The sequence below is a fragment of the Notothenia rossii genome (genome assembly GCF_949606895.1).
Source record: "Notothenia rossii genome assembly, chromosome: 6".
NCBI lineage: Eukaryota > Metazoa > Chordata > Actinopteri > Perciformes > Nototheniidae > Notothenia > Notothenia rossii.
In genome coordinates, this window is record NC_136909.1 from 57,780,701 (window position 1) to 57,798,697 (window position 17,997).

The following is a 17,997-nucleotide window of genomic DNA, read 5'->3' on the forward strand; positions in this document are numbered from 1 at the left end:
TGGCTTGTTTATTACCTTTTTTTTTATATGATCCTGCTTTGCATTTACTATGTCTGGTATCCAAGTAAATGCCATTAGCAGTTATCAGTCACCTTCAGATCCGAGTTACCTCGAGGACCAGAGGTTCCCCACCCCTGGTATAAGGTTTTGGTGATCACCCTTATTATCATCATGTCATTTAATCATGATCTGTTTAATTAGCCAATGCTTACATCCAAAGAATGTGTCTAGACTTTACTCCTACAGACACACACTAACAATACAAATTGAGCTAAGTAATACACTCACGAGCCACTTAATTAGGTACACCTTGCTAGGATGGGTTGGACCCCCATCTGCTTTCAGAACTGCGTTAAGTCTTCATGGCATAGATTAAACAAGGTACTGGAAGCATTCCTCAGAGATTTCACTCAATATTGACCTGATCGCATCACACAGTTTCTGCAGATTTGTCGGCTGCACATCCATGACGCAAATCTCTCGTTCACCATATCCCAATGGTGCACTGTAGGATTTGGATCTGATGACTGTGGACTGTGACATTTGAGTAAAATTCATTGTCATGTTCAAGAAACCAGTTGGAGAATATTTGAGCTTTGTGACACGGTGAGTTATCCTGCTGGAAGTAGCCATCAGAAGATTGGTACACTGTTGTCATAAAGGCATGGACATGGTCAGCACAACCCGGTATCACGGCAAGACGTGAACATGTGACGATTTACCATGATGGGAGACGTGAAGCTGTCACGATTTCGTCCCTTCAAACGTGACATTTACACAGTATTGTTAACGTGGCCCAACCAGTGGAGATATACCCGGAAATGCCAAGCAAATGCTACCCCGACGGTCGGTTGTTATTATTATCAATATTAATATAATAATGATTTCATTTGTAATAGTCACACTCAATTTCGCTAATTTTCTGTTGCCCCAGCTGGTCGGCACCTCTTTTAGCAGATACAAAGGCTATATTCATTTATTAAATCGATGTGTGTGGATGTGGAATTAACGGACGTGACGTTGCACGATTGCGTTACCAGGCAACAGCTTCGGTTCATGTTAATTTATAAACTCTTCAACTCGAACCGTAGTTATATTTTAAAACATTTTAGAAAGCCTCATGAAATATTTTAATGTACATTTTAAATTAAATGTGAAGGAATGTGTGTATAACAAAATACATCCGTCAAAAACAATACCGGAAACAGACGTAGGCAAGATCCTCGGTTATGGCTAGAAAGGATCCTTCTATTGTAAATATAACGTCACGTTCTCGTTGTAACTCTCGTTGTAATCGGAGCGGCTCGGAAACACATCTACAGCAGTAACATGATGCAACATACACATTAATGCAGCAGCAATATTAATAGAGAAACATCAGACATAATAGTAAAACACTGCAAGGGAACATTTTATTGCACCAGGAGCTATCTTGGGACTTTTACTGCGACAACGTTGACTTGCCTGTGAATAAAAAATAAACCATAGTGTTGGTGATCTACAGTGTTGTCATTCTTCTTTGAACACCAGCAAGACCGCTTTTCAACGATCACACTCCCTGTCATTGACATAATTAATAGATAGTTTAGCTTCTCACCATCATTTGCTGTGGCCAACTGATGTTAACGATCCTAACTGAAAGGCTGCCTGCCAAACGTAAACATTCAGCCACGTGACATTCAGCCGAACTCTCGCGAGAGTTTTACACAAGACGGATCCTTTCTAGCCATAACCAAGATCCTCAGCTCGGTGATTCATGGTTTAGCCGCAATGCACGTTGGGAAATGGTGTTTATGCGATGTGAAATCCGAAAACATTTAAAAAAAATAAAATAATACTTTATTCCGAGTTTGCTTGCTTTTCTCTTTGGAGCTAATCACATAACGGCATTGTAATACATGGTTCGGCTGCATTACATATTACATATCTGCCGTAGTTATCTATCTATAGAGCCCTGATGAGAAGACTTCTATACAAACAGGAAGAACTGCCGCCAAAACTGAAAACGTGACGTGGATCACAAATATATCAGCCATTTAACAACATCTTAGATTTATTTTCACAAAATATGTCTCCTTGCAATATCAACAGTAATTCGGCTGACTTTTATATTGGATCCAATTGGTAGATAGGCAGTATTTACACCATAACGGCGCACAGCTGATAAACGGGCACCTAGTGGTTAAAGCATGTTATTGAATTTTATTATTATTATTAACTAACAGAATAAGAGACCTGACAGGTGATGGTCAGACGTTGACCTGGCTGCACAGTCACAGAAGCTGGCTGTGTCAACTGTTCACACTTCACACCTGTACAAATACAAAAAAAAGTTATATGACAGATTATCCTGTTAAACAGCAGTATAATAAGTGTTGACTCACTTCCAGCTGCCAGCAGCAGCAGCAGCAGCAGAGAGAACATGATGATGATGACTCTCATTTCATTTAATTTCAAACCTTTATTTATACAGGTGTATCCCATTGAGATCATTGATTTCTTTTTCAAGGGAGACCTGCTCAAGTAGGTTCCACACGAAACATAAAAACATAAACAGAACAACAAAAGGACATCATACAGCACCATTTACATAACTATCCACATAAACAGGTACCAATAGCTTCCGATTGAGTAGCATCCAACCGAGCTTTAAAAACATTTAGTGGCACCAGATTGCTCAGTTTCCATTTAATTTGCAGACTATTCCAAGACAGAGGAGCTGCGCATATAAAAGCTGTCTTCCCTAAGACAGTCCTAGCAGTTGGCACATTTAATAAAACCACAGCATTCGATCTCAGGCAGTAGCCACTTACAATTTTCCGTGAGATCAGGGAGCAGATATAAGATGGAAGTTTCCCTAACATGGCTTTGTATATAAAAATGTACCAGTGACTGAGCCTCCGTACAGTTAGTGAAAGCAAACCAGCCCTTGCATACAGGGTACAGTGATGGGTTAATGCTTTACAGTTTGTCACAAATCTCAGTGCACTGTGATACGCAGCATCTAACTTGACCAGGCAATTGGCAGGTGCATTCATATAGATCAAATCACCATAGTCCAGCACAGGTCAAAAGGTCACAGTGACTAGCCTTTTCCTGGCCTCAAGCAGAGAAACAGGACTTGTTCCTGTAGAAGAAACCTAGCCTAACCCTCAGCTTTTTAAGCAGGTTATTGACATGAAGTTTAGAAATGTGAGACAATCATCAAGCCAGATACCAAGGACTCTGAGAAGACGTGAGCTCCTGATCCCCTTTAATCTCCACTGACAGTCTCTTGTGAAGGCCTTATAACTGTATCACAATGGATATTACTGAGTTTGCATAGAACCAAACGTGTTCACGTGTGAATGTGAACATTAATAGAATATCACCTCCCATCTTCAGAGCAATCTGACTATTATAACATTAGCGTTAAGAAAGCTTAATTAAATATCTGCCTCAACATAAGTAACTGGATCAAAGTCACAGTACAGTCCGCGGCATCACATCATAATGTATCATATATCTCCTTATCTGAGTCAGCTGAGCCGTATCTGGCCGTGCAACACTTACAGTGTCACATACTGTATGCAGAAGTATTATTTTAAGCAACACATTACGAAACACTCGAGTCAAATGTAATTAAAGTCAGATCGTGTCTTAGACGGGGCATATCATAAACCTGTTAATGTACGCATTCAAACACTTTTTCTTTTACCAGCTGTGTTCACCTTGCAGGTGCAGCTATGTGGCTTTTATCCTGGATAAAGTGTTTGAGTCATGGATGTTTAAAGTCTTCATATTTGTCTAATTATATAGTTGACTTTTCATTCAGGAAGTATACGCGCTGCGCTGTCAGTACGCTTCTCCATGTTTGTGATTGGTCGAATGCTCCAAATACTACCCCTTTTATGTGAACGCGCACCTAACTAGATAGGCACGGCTGGCTTGAGCGATCCACTTGATAACCCGTGTCGTAGTGCCGTTTAGCGAGAGGGCGTATGTTTTGGATTAGGCCAACCGGCTAACTCAAACATATCCAGGTTAGGTTGAACCAGTTTCGTGGTATACCCCCCAGGTCTTGTCCTGACTGAGCACAGGCACCTGTAGCCTTGGCTACTGTGCTCTCAGTGTTTTGTCTGCCTGTTCCTGCCTATTGGCGTCAGCTGATAGAGGTGTTGGTTTTATCTTGTTATGCACAATGTTGATTCTTCTCTCAGAACTAGCTAAATATGGGTCTGGGGTAGAGATCTTCAGAATTGGTTTGGCATCTTTTGTGTCAATTCGTGGCACACAACATGTCTTGTGAATAAACCATCAGTTTGCCATCAAAGTTCCTGCTCTCCTCGTGTCTCTCTGACTCCTGTTTCCATTGCTTCAGAAGTTTCCATCGCATATGAAAGATTTTCACATGTTTGTAAATTATTTTGGTTTCAGTGTGTGTGTTTCACATGGGTGAACAGTATATTTATATGTTATGGAATGAAATACAATGTCAGATTAGGGGAAAGTTAGGGGAGTGCATGTTAATGTGTCTGGAGGTGGCGTGTTCCAAAAGTGTTTGGGTTTGTCTGCCGTGTGTGGGCTGCGTTCCATTTCAAATTGCCGCCTGTACAATGTATGCACCAGTCTGTGATATGCCGATGTGCAGGCCCGCCCCTCCATACACGCCGATCACACAGACTGCGTCTGCCTCTCGCCCTCATCTTGTGGAGGGAGCCTCATCTGATGCGCAAATGCGGCGCAATTGAGCGCGCCACAGTTTCTGCTGCGAGGCTCCACTAGCTGTAATCGGCTTGGTGTGTCCAGGGTTTACACACCACCCCCCCGTCGACGCTCGCGAGGGCCTCATCACATCACAGCCCTGCCGATGTGATATAATGTATAGGACCTTTTTCCTCATGGGTGTCATTCACAACAGACCAATCATGACAGTTTTAGAGAATGAGTTTGTATGGATACACTTAAAACATATTTGTATTTGTCTTGGCTTCAGCTCACTGATAACATAAGAACACAAATAGGCACAACACTTACATAGATGTTTTTTTTATATGTATTTTATTACTCCAAAATAGAAGAAAAAAAAGTCAGCCATATTTAACTGGAAAAGTTTTCCTTTGGCTCCCAGGAATTTTTCCACTTCGCCCCACTGTAAAACAGAAACAGTCAATCAATCAATCAATCAATGTTTATTTATATAGCCCAATATCACAAATGTTACATTTGTCTCAATGGACTTCACAGTTTGTACAGAATATCAGTATGACAATACTGACACAGCAAAAAGTATTACTTTTTGGAATATGTAGTTCTACAGTATGTTGACAATGCTATTTCAAATGAGAAGATATACTAAGTCACTCAAAAATATCATGATGAAAGTGCAGTATAATGTATATATTTATATATAACACGTACATCATATATAATACAAGGTACATTTTTTATTTCAAAGTCAATGTTTCATTTGACCAATTCTTTGAATTTGCTGTCTTATCAATGCCCAAACATACAGCACTAAACTTAGACAACTGCCTGCAAGACTGCACACAGAAATAATACTACTTATTACTACTAACTATACTTATAGTATAATTGTTAAGAACAAATGTAACAAGTCAGTAATTACAAAAGAGATCAAATACCATCCAGCCTCACATATCAATCATTTAACCTTTAGTGATATTGATCAATGATAAACTCTATTGTATATTTTAATTTCTATTTCAATGTAGGCTACTTCCCTGCTTATGTGTTACAATCAGACAACGTTTCTAGGGCGCGATGTCTGAATGACGAAGGGCAGAGAACTTGGATGTCTTACTTTATGGCGCAAACGTCTGATAGAGCCATTGATGACATGGCTCCCCACCCCCATGTGATCAACTAAATTCAATTTACTGCTGAGGAACCCAAAATGTTTAAGTTAGTGATCTCAGGGTTGATGAAGTTGGTTGGTAAGACTACTTTGTGGCCCCTGTTCTGCCAGACCCATCAGCTACACTGAAGGAAACTTCAGATTAGATACATACCATCCAGAGCAAGACTGCCACTGCACCAACACCTCGGTATGGCCCTGAGTAAAGAAACACAGATTTTAGGTAAACTTCATTTTTTTCAAATGTCATACATGTAAATACAAAAAGTCCAGTGAAATCAAATGATAATTTGAAATAATAGTAGGTACGATTAACTCAAACATATGAAGGACTGTAACATAGTCAATAGCATTTTCCCCATCAGTTTAATATTTTGGAATACTATTATTATTTAAAAAAATATTTGTACTGCCAAGAATAGGAATTCACCTACAAAGGATTTCAAGAAAAAATGTAATATACAAATAAATGGCTGGACATGATGCATTAATGCGACATGAAGCATTACACAAGTACCTCAACCTTAAATTAATAATAAATTATTGTTACTGTAATTTCAATATTTACATTAGCAGTCATGCTTAAGACTGAAACACTCCTTTTAAACAAAGTATACGAAAATCCAATAAGATAAGACTTGGTTCCACGGAAACATTATTGTCATTGTTTATTTATTTAAAAATATTTTCTAAACAAACCTCCCTGATTCGTTCCCTCAGTAGTTTTTTGTAGGGGAAAGTGTCTGACCCTTGATGAATGGGACATTCTGCAAGGAATTAAAAGATGGTAATAAGTTGAAGTTCAGCAATAACCTCCTAAACATTGCCTAACATCACATTGTGCTCAATTAAACTGTTCAAAATGGCACTGAGACTTTTGATACTGCAAAGTCTTAAACAAAACAAAAGGTGGTGTATTCTAATTGTACCGATGATTGTTTTCTCTCTCTTTAACTAATTCAATGTGCAAAATCAAACACAGTTTCAGTCGATGTAAATAAGATAATTACTAATTAACCCGCACATACCATTAATTGCCACTTTATTCCTCGTTGGTCTTCTTTTCTGTGAGGAAGACACTGAGGAGAGAGCAGGAGTCAGGCCGGAGGAGAGAGCAGGAGTCAGCCCGGAGGAGAGAGCAGGAGTCAGCCCGGAGGAGAGAGCAGGAGTCAGGCCGGAGGAGAGAGCAGGAGTCAGGCCGGAGGAGAGAGCACGAGTCAGCCCGGAGGAGAGAGCAGGAGTCAGCCCGGAGGAGAGAGCAGGAGTCAGCCCGGAGGAGAGAGCAGGAGTCAGGCCGGAGGAGAGAGCAGGAGTCAGCCCGGAGGAGAGAGCAGGAGTCAGCCCGGAGGAGAGAGCAGGAGTCAGGCCGGAGGAGAGAGCAGGAGTCAGCCCGGAGGAGAGAGCAAGAGTCAGGCCGGAGGAGAGAGCAGGAGTCAGGCCGGAGGAGAGAGCAGGAGTCAGGCCGGAGGAGAGAGCAGGAGTCAGCCCGGAGGAGAGAGCATGAGTCAGGCCGGAGGAGAGAACAGGAGTCAGGCCGGAGGAGAGAGCAGGAGTCAGCCCGGAGGATAGAGCAGGAGTCAGGCCGGAGGAGAGAGCAGGAGTCAGCCCGGAGGAGAGAGCAGGAGTCAGGCCGGAGGAGAGAGCAGGAGTCAGGCCGGAGGAGAGAGCAGGAGTCAGCCCGGAGGAGAGAGCAGGAGTCAGCCCGGAGGAGAGAGCAGGAGTCAGGCCGGAGGAGAGAGCAGGAGTCAGCCCGGAGGAGAGAGCAGGAGTCAGGCCGGAGGACACAGGAGTGAGGAAGAGAGTGAACTCAGTGTCAGTCTCGGTGGTAAGAGGTACAGACAAGTCTGATCCTGGGTCTGCGGCCATTTCTGCCTGTGTGGTACAAGGGCCCTCAGGTTCAACTGCCAAAGTCACTATTGAGAAGAAAAAAAAGTAGACGCATGGTGAGTAAATGACCAAGTATAATCCGCCATATACATTTATAATCTGAGTAATTACAGCTAAAAATGAAACAGCGGAACATCAGTGATTCTGTGTTACAATGGCGTTTGTTAGCAACCAGGAAATGACACCACTAAGGACAAACAGATGAGAATGCTGCGTGGGGTCTGGGTGCCGTGTTGGCGGGACGTTGGGGGGCTCGCTGCTCCGCCCTTTGAGGCTCGAGGAGCAGACAGTGTGAGCTGGATTACTGGTGTTGTTTCCTGGTTGCTGTGTGGGGTCTGCGAGACAGCGAGGAACTCAGCCTGAGCGCACACACACACACACACACTCACATCCAGGCTGTGAGTGTGAGTGCGTGTGTGCGTGAGGAGATCCACGGAGCCTCGGCTGAGAAAAGATAAGGCTGAGTGAGTGTGTGTGAGCCGGTACGTCACTATGCCCGTTACGTCACTATACTCAGGAAGATTTTTTTTTGAAAAAGAGCAGCATAGACAGGTATTTTCTGTGTTAGAGTTTTACTCGCTACAGGGTGTACTTTGAGGGTTTGTGACTCTGCAGACCGTTTACATGCAGGAAAAGCTTCATAACACAGAAGGGGACGGGTAATAACCAGAAAAGCATGACATGGGCCCTTTAACTGACAAAACAAGACATAACGACATATTTGTACTACTTGGTAAACAGTGATTCACATTTTTTTACATTTAAAACCAGATAACTGGGCAACTAATTTACAAAAAATGTTAACAGATAAATTGCTGAAATATAGCATGCAGATTTGTATACTTTACCATTAATAAGGCTTTCGTAAATCCTCTTTATGGTAACAAGTGCATTGTTACCATCTTCTGTCTCGATTTGCCATGGACAGATGCAATCGGCAAAAACCATTTGTGCCTCTCTTGGCAAGAAGGAGGATGGGACGCCGATCTAACATTTTCCATTTGTGGAGCTGGAACACAATGGACACAAAAAAACAAGAAATATTATGTACACAACAGTTCTAAACATTTTCACACACCTAAAGCCATTATAACTCCATTTATTTTGCCTAAGTGAAAAATGCACTGATGTTATACGTGTGCACATTGAGGAAGGCACCCCACAATTAACCAGGTGTGATTTTAGACCCCTTTTAGGGGAGCCCCTAAAAAAGAACTGTAAAAAAAAAAAGAAGTTTATCGAGCTCGGGTTCACTTTGAGTTTTTTTTACATGGGCATAGTTATTTTTATATGGGTTAGGGATGCCAGCGATTATTCTATTTTTCGAATATTCGTTACAGTCTCCATAATCGAAAATTATTTTTAAAATTCGATTTTATTTATATATATTTTTATTATTATTTATGTATTTCTTTTTTTTCCTGGCTTAGTTTCAATTCGGCGGCGAATAATCAATTAATATTCGCCAGGGCTGTCCGATTTTGATCATGGTCAGTTTCTGGCATGCCTAATATTTGTCCATTTAACTCTCACATTCAGATATCTGAATAAGCTACATTTAGCTTTGAAACATGTCAGCAAGCTATAACCTATATCATTTCAGGTTCAAAGTTCCGCATTAACATTACATTACATTACATTGCATTTAGCTGACGCTTTTATCCAAAGCGACTTACAATAAGTGCATTCGACCAGGAAGATACAACCTTTAAGAAAACAGAATCATATAAGTACATCAGGTTTCATAGAGCCAAACATTTCAAGTGCTACTCAACTGGCATTTAGAAAGCCAGCCCTTTATTAGTATATAAGTGCTTTGTTAGTAATTCTATCGCTCGAAGTGGAGTCTAAAGAGATGAGTTTTCAGTTTGCGTCGGAAGATGTGTAAGCTATCTGCTGTCCTGATTTCAATGGGGAGCTCATTCCACCATTTTGGAGCCAGGATAGCAAACTCACGTGTTTTTGCTGACGGGAACTTGGGTCCCCCTCGCAGTGGGGGTGCAGCGAGCTGTTTGGCTGATGCAGAGCGGAGTGCACGTGCTGGGGTGTACGGTTTAACCATGTCCTGGATGTAGGAAGGGCCAGATCCATTCACAGCATGGTACGCAAGTACCAGTGTCTTGAAGTGGATTCTAGCAGTTACTGGAAGCCAGTGAAGGGAGCGGAGGAGCGGTGTGGTGTGGGAGAATTTGGGAAGGTTGAAGACCAGACGAGCCGCTGCATTCTGGATGAGCTGCAGAGGTCGGATGGCACATGCAGGTAACAGCACTTCAGATGTAAAGCTGGTGTTACAGGGGAATTTTTAAAGGACTGTTCGAACACGGCTCAAAGTCAGAGACTCTGGTAAGCTTAATGAAAGTGCTTTTAAGGGCCTCTTTATTAATACTAACTCTTTCCAGGTCTTGATTGTCTTTCAAGCACTATATTAATATGGGCTGGTTTTGATTCACTGACATTCTTGGTTTTACCATTTATTCAAAAATGTATATGATATTTCATTTATTTTACTTTTGGAAACCATAGTCACATAATTATGTGTTTTCTATACTATGAAGTTCCAAAATAAAATATAAAACACCAAAATGCAGGTTTTTTTGTAAGATATAATTAGAAAAACCTGTACATTGAAGCTCTGATTCTAGGAATTACCACTGGCCTGAACTATGTTACTTCTGGTTAAGAAATAATTTTTTACTAAAACTGGGTGCTTGCAAGTACAAACACTATCTAACATCAGTTCGAAAAAATGTGTTATGCCTTTACAGCTTTAAATACAACGGTGACAACAATTTTGCTTAACACATTACATGAAGTGCAGTAATCGTGCACTAGTCTGTACTTCTCACATAAACTTACTTCAGAAATTAGGATTATTTTTAAAAAGTAAATGAGGGCGACTGTTGGAAAGTATAAATCAATTCAGTAATTTAACAATTTGTATAAAAAGATTAAGATCAGGGATTATTTACACACTTTTTTATGATAACTGACATCTGCAAGAGAAAAAAGCTTACCAGTAAATGTGTCGAGTCATACACTTTGTTGACACTGTGGTTTTTCTTTTGCGTGGCCTTCCACTCCTGTGCAACCTTTTCTTTTTGCTTGGAGAGTTTCTCTTTGTCGGGTTGGATGGCACCACATTGTTTGCATTTTTTACTTGCTACTCCTATGCTTTGCCTGCATGTCTGGCACACTTTTTGAGTAGGCGTCTGTAACAGAAACACAGATAATGTCAGGGAATACCAAAAATAAGAATACTATACTACAAATGTTTACAGGATTCATGTATTTTATTATATCGTGAAAAATCTTGTTAAAACAATGAACTCATGTTTTTTTATGTTTTAGATAGGATGAACAAAAATCACAAGAGTAAGGAAAACAATGTTATACAGAGTCAGTCACATGTTTAAAGTGACTGTTATGAACAACCCTAATCTGTCAATATCTGGTTGATCCAAAAGTTGATGCTCCATCATCACAGAAAATAATACTAAAATCATCATTACCAGGGGTGTATTGCTAATTCTATAAGTTCTGCACGTGTGCACGCGCAGTTGTGGCTTGTTTTGAAGCTTATGTAACTACTGTCAATTAACACTCCAGCCAGAATCAACAAAGAATGGTCATTTATTAAGTCTGCATTATTGAATAAATGTGTGATTCTTACAGTAAATGCTGCACACAGCTGCGTGATAGTTAAGTGATCAGTGAAGGACCTTTATAAACTAACTCCCTCCTGCTGAGGTACAAAGGTTACTATATAAAAAGTGTGCACATGTATTTAGTATCCTATCCATGTGAATATGTTTTAAGTGGGGGTGGACCTCATGTCCTCTAGGGGGGTCCGGAGGCCCCCGTGAAGTTAAATGCATCAATCTTGTGCACTTGAGGGCAAAATTAACTAAATCTATGGATACATCTGTCAACACCCATATGAAACTTAACTGTATACATTTCAATAATAAAAAAAATGATAAGAATAATACTTTTTTAAAATGTATCTTTGTGCATATTTAACTATTTACTGTTTTGTTTTTTTATGCATTTGTTGTATGTCCAATAGTATGAATTGTAATGATTTCATCGATGTTTTAGATTCATTCGATTTTTTTTAGGGTGCTGTGTGACGTTGAACCTGCGACCTGCAACCTGTGACCTATGAACCTGTATTTGTATACTACCAAAGGAGCTATTGAACCTAAGAACTTGAATTTCCGACTCCTATTGTGGAACATTACAATAATATAAAAGTGTGCCTTGGAAATATGTGTTTCCATATATGGTGACCAAACTGTTTCAGACCCACTGAGATAACTTAGACTAAAGTTAACTGTGTAAACATTACATTAGGTACATTAGCCTCTTAGCCTATCCATTATCATAGCTAGCTAGCACCAGATGCTAACAACCATCCCCGTTTTAGGTGCCGGAGCGGTGTTCCGGCAGTATTACACCCCTGGTCACTCTTCACTTAATAGATAAATAGTATTTAATATAGTTATAAAGAATGTGACGTTTGATAACATTTGGATCAACCGCATGAACCGATGGATCACATAACTTCCATGCTCACGTTAACGTTAGCTGATTCTACTTTTGGCTAATTTAGCTTTGCTATCATTATTCCTAGGTAAACATAGTAATCTTAGTCACTGTACTAGACGACAAAATAAAACAACATAATACATATCCCAAAATGAATATACTTTTGATATCTGACTACTCACGTTTATTAGCTTGTCTGGGAAATAAATGGATGTTGTCTGATGCAGTGACGAGTCCAAAACCCCGGTAAGTTAGCATTTGACCACTTCCGGTTCCCTCGCGTCAGAACCAATGAGATTTCTCCATAGGATTTGGGAAAATAGCTCGAAATAAGGTCTGTGGTCGACACAAATTTAAGAGACGGATCACGTTTTGTTCTACGACAGACAGCCGTGATTTTTGAAGAGTGTACGTGTCTGAAAAACGATGGTTGTTAACAGAAGTTGTCGAGGACGTTGTACGTCATTACGCCGCCTCCCGTTGATTTAAAACGCGCCCGTGGGTCGTAAAGGTATACAGGCTGACGCACCCGTTGATTGAAAACGCTGCTCTGGGTCGTATTAATGGGTCGGAAAACGAGGAAAACAATCGACCTATTTGGTCGTATTAGTTGGAGGACTTGTTGTTCACAAATGAACAGACACAAATGCAGACTTGACTACTTGGCAGTTGATTAAAGCAGATGTGTCCTTTTTCATCTCTCAAAGGTTTGGGTCCTGTTCAACACTGGGTACAGAAATATATTCAATATACAGTCATTTGTACGTAAAGATGTTTTAAGTTGTAAGAACTTAGAAATATACATTTGATTGCATTTACAGTGGCTGTAGACAACTTATCATAATGAAGTAGTTGATTGCACAAATTTGTAATGGATGTAAAATAAAGACGACATTAGCATTTAAATTGGCTCCCTATAAGACTTGCTTTTCTCTATGAAATTATGTCTGGTTCTGAGTAGTGGTCTCCCTTTGACAATAAAAAGCCCAAACACAATACTTTCTGAATCACTGCAGGAAGTAATGTGCTAAAATGCAAATACAAATAGCTTACAGTAGATCCCAATTAGTTGAACAATTGGAAAACCGCAAGGACTGTGGAAACACCTACTGGCAAAGGATTGTGAATGCAAATTATGCAAAGAGGAAGAAAAAACATTCTATCTAAAGCAGGGGTGTCCAAACTTTTTTTCCTGAGGGCCACATACAGAAAAATATACGAAGGACTGGGCCACTCACTAGACGTGAAGTATACTGCCTCACTTCTAATGCACTAATATTGGTAAAATCAATCAAATGCAGATAAATTACGTTTGATAATTGAACATGTTTGAAGAAAAAAAGCCTCCATCACAGCTCTCCATTAGTAGATTTTAATTTTGTTTTTTACAAATAAATAAATAATTGGGCTTGTTAACACATCAACTAATGTTTGTTAAAAAATTCAACTTTAATTGACTGAATTTATTAAGTATTTGGGCTTATTAACACATGAAAACTGTGTGTATATTTTTAACTCACCAGTAATGGGAAGAATGTTGCACTCAGTGGGAGCAGTGATGCTGCGCTTTGGTCTGAAGGATAGCTGGCAGGTCAGGAGTAAGTTTGGTGGTTGAGATGCGAAGGACGTCACAGAGATGGCTGTCGGTCATTCTGGTTCTCAATCTGCTTTTGTTCAGCGTTAACAGAGAAAATGTCTGCTCACAGATGTATGTTGAGCCAAACAGACTCATCATTCGTTTTGCGTGGCGTCTCATCAGAGGAAACTTGGCCTTTTCCAAGCTCCGGTAGAAGTCAGGTAGGGAGAGAAGCTGATGTTGATTCTTCAGAGAATCATCACACTGCATTTCAATCAGTTCTAATTGCAGACTCTCTTCCACTTCTTCTGCATCCATTGAAAACGGAGCCGCAAACAGTGTGATTTTCTTCTCAATGACAGAAAAATCTTGAAAGCGCCGACTGAACTCTGTAATGAGAGATGTGATCACAGACACATATTCTCCCATTTTAGCAGAGAGGGCATCTGGAAACGCGCATTTGATTTCGGTCAGCGTGGGGAAGTGCGCTACATTGAAGTTGCGCAGTTGTGACTCGAAGAGACGGAGCTTCGCACGGAATGCTTTCATGTGCGCATACAGCTGTGATACCAGCTGCTCTTTGCCTTGTAGTCTCTTGTTCAGGGTGTTGAGATGATCAGTGAGATCAACTAAAAAAGCCAGGTCTGCCAACCATAAAGGGTCACTGAGCTCATGCAGAGGTCTGCCCTTTTCTTTCAAAAACGTGTCGATATTTGATCTCAGGGAATAAAACCGCTGCAGCACAGAGCCACGGCTAAGCCAGCGCACATCAGAATGGTAGAGTAGGTCCCCGTATTCAGCATCGACATCAGAGAGGAACGCTTGAAATTCTCTGTGGTAGAGCCCTCGTGCCCGAATTATATTGACAGTTTTCACAACTGTGTTCATCACATCGCCAAGCTGGACTGACTTGGCACAGAGGGCTTCTTGGTGGATGATGCAGTGCATTTTGACAGCCTCCCCTCCGCTCTCTCGCACCTTGGCGCATACCATAGATGCCATTCCTTTGCGCTCGCCTGTCATTGCTGGAGCCCCATCCGTTGTTAGTCCACACAGCTTGTCCCATTTAAGTCCAATCGAGTCAATTGCATCTGACACAGCTTCAAAAATGTCCTTACCAGTTGTTGTCCCCTTTAGACTCCGAAGATCAAGCAGTTCCTCCGTAATGCAAAAATTATCATCAACTCCCCGCAAAAAGATTAACAGCTGTGCAGTGTCCGTGGCATCTGTACTCTCATCACATGCAATCGAGTAAAAATCACAAGCACAAGCTTTATCTGACACTTGCTGCTTTAAGTTAGCCGACAAGTCTTCAATTCGCCGCACAACCGTATTTCTAGACATGCTAACGTTGTTAAAATCCTGCATTTTCTCCGGGCACATTATTCCCACGACTTTAGTGAGGCACTGTTTGATGAAGTCACCGTCTGAGAAAGATTTCCCATGTAGGGCAATGAGTTGAGCTACTTCATAACTGGCTATTGTAGCATTTTCTTGAGCTTTGTTTGCACGGAAAAAAAACTGTTGCTGGGTTAGCAGGCTAGCTGTCATTTGCTTCACCTTCTCTTCCCGCTCGGCGCCAGTGTAGGACGTGAAGGTCTGATGTTTCGTCTCGTAATGTCGTCGTACATTGTACTCTTTCATAACGGCAACCGTTTCATTGCAAATCAAACACACACACTTCCCCTTGGTTTCTATGAAAAAATATTCATTTTTCCACCGAGTCTGAAATTTTCTGCACTCACTTGCGATCTTGCGTCTTTTTGGTTCCGCCATTTCTGGTGACCCTGAGCAAATTTTTTCTTTGATTGCTTGCTTTGTAGGGACGCTGCCTTGTTAAAGACAGTAGCTCCATCTAGTGTTGAAACTAAGAAGTACAATACAGTTAAACGCAAATATTATGTGTGGGCCATAGTCCATAGAGAGGCGAAGTCCCTCCCCTTCCGGGAGCCTCCATGGGACCCCGGAAGCGGAAAATTATACATTGAAGTCAATGGAGAGAGAAAAGTTATCTTTTGATCCCGTTTGAATTGTGCCACGAATGACACATATGATGTTTGTCAATCTTAAACAATCATTTCCATGCAAAAAAAGTCACAGTTTGTCGTAAAAATGCTGAAATATAAGACTATGAATAATACGCAACTAGAAAGACTACAAATCCCAAATGCATTCTGGGTCGCGTAAGTGATGTCATAGGCGATAATGCTCCAAGACTGGTTGTGACTCGCAAAGCAAAGAGGAAGAAGAAGACTGATTTATTCCCTCCAATAAATATAAGAGATTGCTCCAATAAATTCACTTTTACAAGATGCCTGTGTGCTTTGTACGAGGTTGTAATCACAAAAGAGATCATACCACTTGCTCGTTCTATCGCTTCCCGTCTGATGAAAGGACCAGGAGTCGTTGGACCAAACATATCAGGTAATATACATGTTTTGCATGGAACATAGTCAAGTTAGCTACCTAGCTAGTAGCGAGCATGTTAGTTAGCATTATATTACATTACTTAGCCTTGTCATTTGTATTAGCCTTAACATGAAGTAAACCAAAATGTTAAACAGTAAGAGTAGTCATGATGGTAAGTATTTTGTGAAACATTTGAAGAGTAGCCTATCGCCCCTTCCTCCACCAGGTGCTAAGGGGGCGGGAGGTAGGCTAACGCCACATTAGTATCAGCGATCTTTTCTACTTAATGCTATCTGCACAAATGGTTAACATTGACCATTAAAAGATCAGGCAGTTCAGGGAGAGTCGAAGGAAGGAAGGCAGGCAGCTTTGCATGACATTCTTCTGGACGTGTTTCATTGTGATGATGGTGAGAGTGAGTCAATCTGTTTGTTGGAAAGACAGTAGTTGAGTGATTACTGAGAGAAAATTATTAAAAGAGATAATTATTCAGTGTTGTTACTTTAAAGTGTTGTTACTGACCTTTTTCTCTTTTATTTTCTTTACCTCACCTGTAACTGCTGAGACCCTGAGGAACATGCACACTGGTCTGACCTGCTCTGGTAACCTGATTTCCACTGTACGTAATAGTATTTGGTTCTGGTATATTATTTATATACATCAAAGGCACAATGCACCCCTCAGAGACACACATGTATTGAGTGTGATATTTTGCATTGGTCATGTGAAATCATCTTTACACACTAGAAAACTGTAGGAGCGGCAACTTGTTTTGAAATTGAATTTTTAATATCCGATAATAAAGTTGATCTGTTTTCTTTATTCTTCTCTCTTCCCAGCTCCATCCATCACCATTCTCTGTTCCTGCCAGGTCCTGCTTGCTAATCAATGCTCATATTTTTTTTACACAATTACAAATAAAGTCAATGTATTGTATGACATGAAGTTGTGCTTCATTCTGAGTCAATAATAAATTCATTCTGCCTTCAGCTGCAAAATTATTGTGGACTGCACCGACATCCATGTAGCAGGCCCCCCCCCCCAGTAAGATGAACCAAGCAAAGCTGACATACTCAACATACAGCTGTGCTCTTAAGTTTACATGAAGAATTTGTGAAATATTGGTAATAACAGGTTTAAATGATTATTAGTAATTAATTATATAATTTTCTCATCGTAGATGAGCAGACAGGGAGCAGATGAGAAAAGCAGAATATGCAGCTGCCATTTTCCACATGGAAAAGAGAAAGGGCCAAGTGTATTTGAGTGGACAAAAGAGAAATCCCAAATACGAAAAATAAAATTATACAATTTAGATATGTATACAAATAAATACATATCCTATATACACCATCATGTATAATGATGGTGTATGATGTAGAAGGAAGTGTGGTAGATAACAATTAAATATAGAGTTACATACAGATCCATGTTACAGCAAAAGATGGAATAACTAAGAAGCACACAGTATAATAATAATTACACGCAACAATTAAATAACTGCTCAGCATCTCCACCACAATCCCAATCTGCTGTGTCCTGTTTTCCTCCCCTCTGCATAACACCCCATCACACATACGAAACACAACGCAGAGTCCGAGGGTGTTAAGAGTATGTTTATTTAAATGTCCTCCTCTCTACTGGCCAACACAGGGAGCATATGCTGGGTGTAGAATTGTTCCAGGAGGAGGAGATTTCCATGCCATGCAGGGTCTTT

General features: G+C 40.6%; 1 protein-coding gene and 1 long non-coding RNA gene across 3 annotated transcripts; one reads left to right on the top strand and one right to left on the bottom strand.

Moving 5' to 3' along the window:
- Positions 1-4,741: 4,741 nt before the first annotated feature.
- On the bottom strand, positions 4,742-12,906 carry LOC307043456 (uncharacterized protein). 2 transcript variants are annotated; one of them, XM_079687908.1, is made up of 7 exons: positions 12,478-12,906; positions 10,762-10,956; positions 8,596-8,756; positions 6,889-7,773; positions 6,560-6,627; positions 6,015-6,058; positions 4,748-5,131 (listed from the first exon to the last, which is right to left on the bottom strand). In XM_079687908.1, the coding sequence occupies exons 3-7, from the start codon at positions 8,693-8,695 to the stop codon at positions 5,080-5,082; spliced, it is 1,149 nt and encodes a 382-aa protein (XP_079544034.1). In that variant the 5' UTR covers positions 8,696-8,756; positions 10,762-10,956; positions 12,478-12,906; the 3' UTR covers positions 4,748-5,079. The 2 variants fall into 2 exon arrangements, with proteins under 2 accessions (XP_079544035.1, XP_079544034.1); XM_079687909.1 differs by lacking the exons at positions 10,762-10,956; positions 12,478-12,906 and having other exon boundaries at positions 4,742-5,131; positions 6,889-8,191; positions 8,596-8,735.
- Positions 12,907-15,895: 2,989 nt separating this feature from the next.
- LOC307043627 lies at positions 15,896-17,221 on the top strand. The gene is made up of 2 exons (XR_013809422.1): positions 15,896-16,899; positions 17,120-17,221. It is a non-coding gene; the product is annotated as an uncharacterized lncRNA (long non-coding RNA).
- The last annotated feature ends 776 nt before the right edge of the window (positions 17,222-17,997 follow it).

Coding starts and splice junctions, on each gene's coding strand:
- LOC307043456 (XM_079687908.1), bottom strand. CDS start 8,695: ATGGTTTTTGCCGATTGCATCTGTCCATGGCAAATCGAGACAGAAGAT. Junction 6,628..6,888: donor GAATAAAGTGGCAATTAATG/GTATGTGCGGGT, acceptor AATTCCTTGCAG/AATGTCCCATTCATCAAGGG. Junction 6,059..6,559: donor TGAGGGAACGAATCAGGGAG/GTTTGTTTAGAA, acceptor TTCTTTACTCAG/GGCCATACCGAGGTGTTGGT.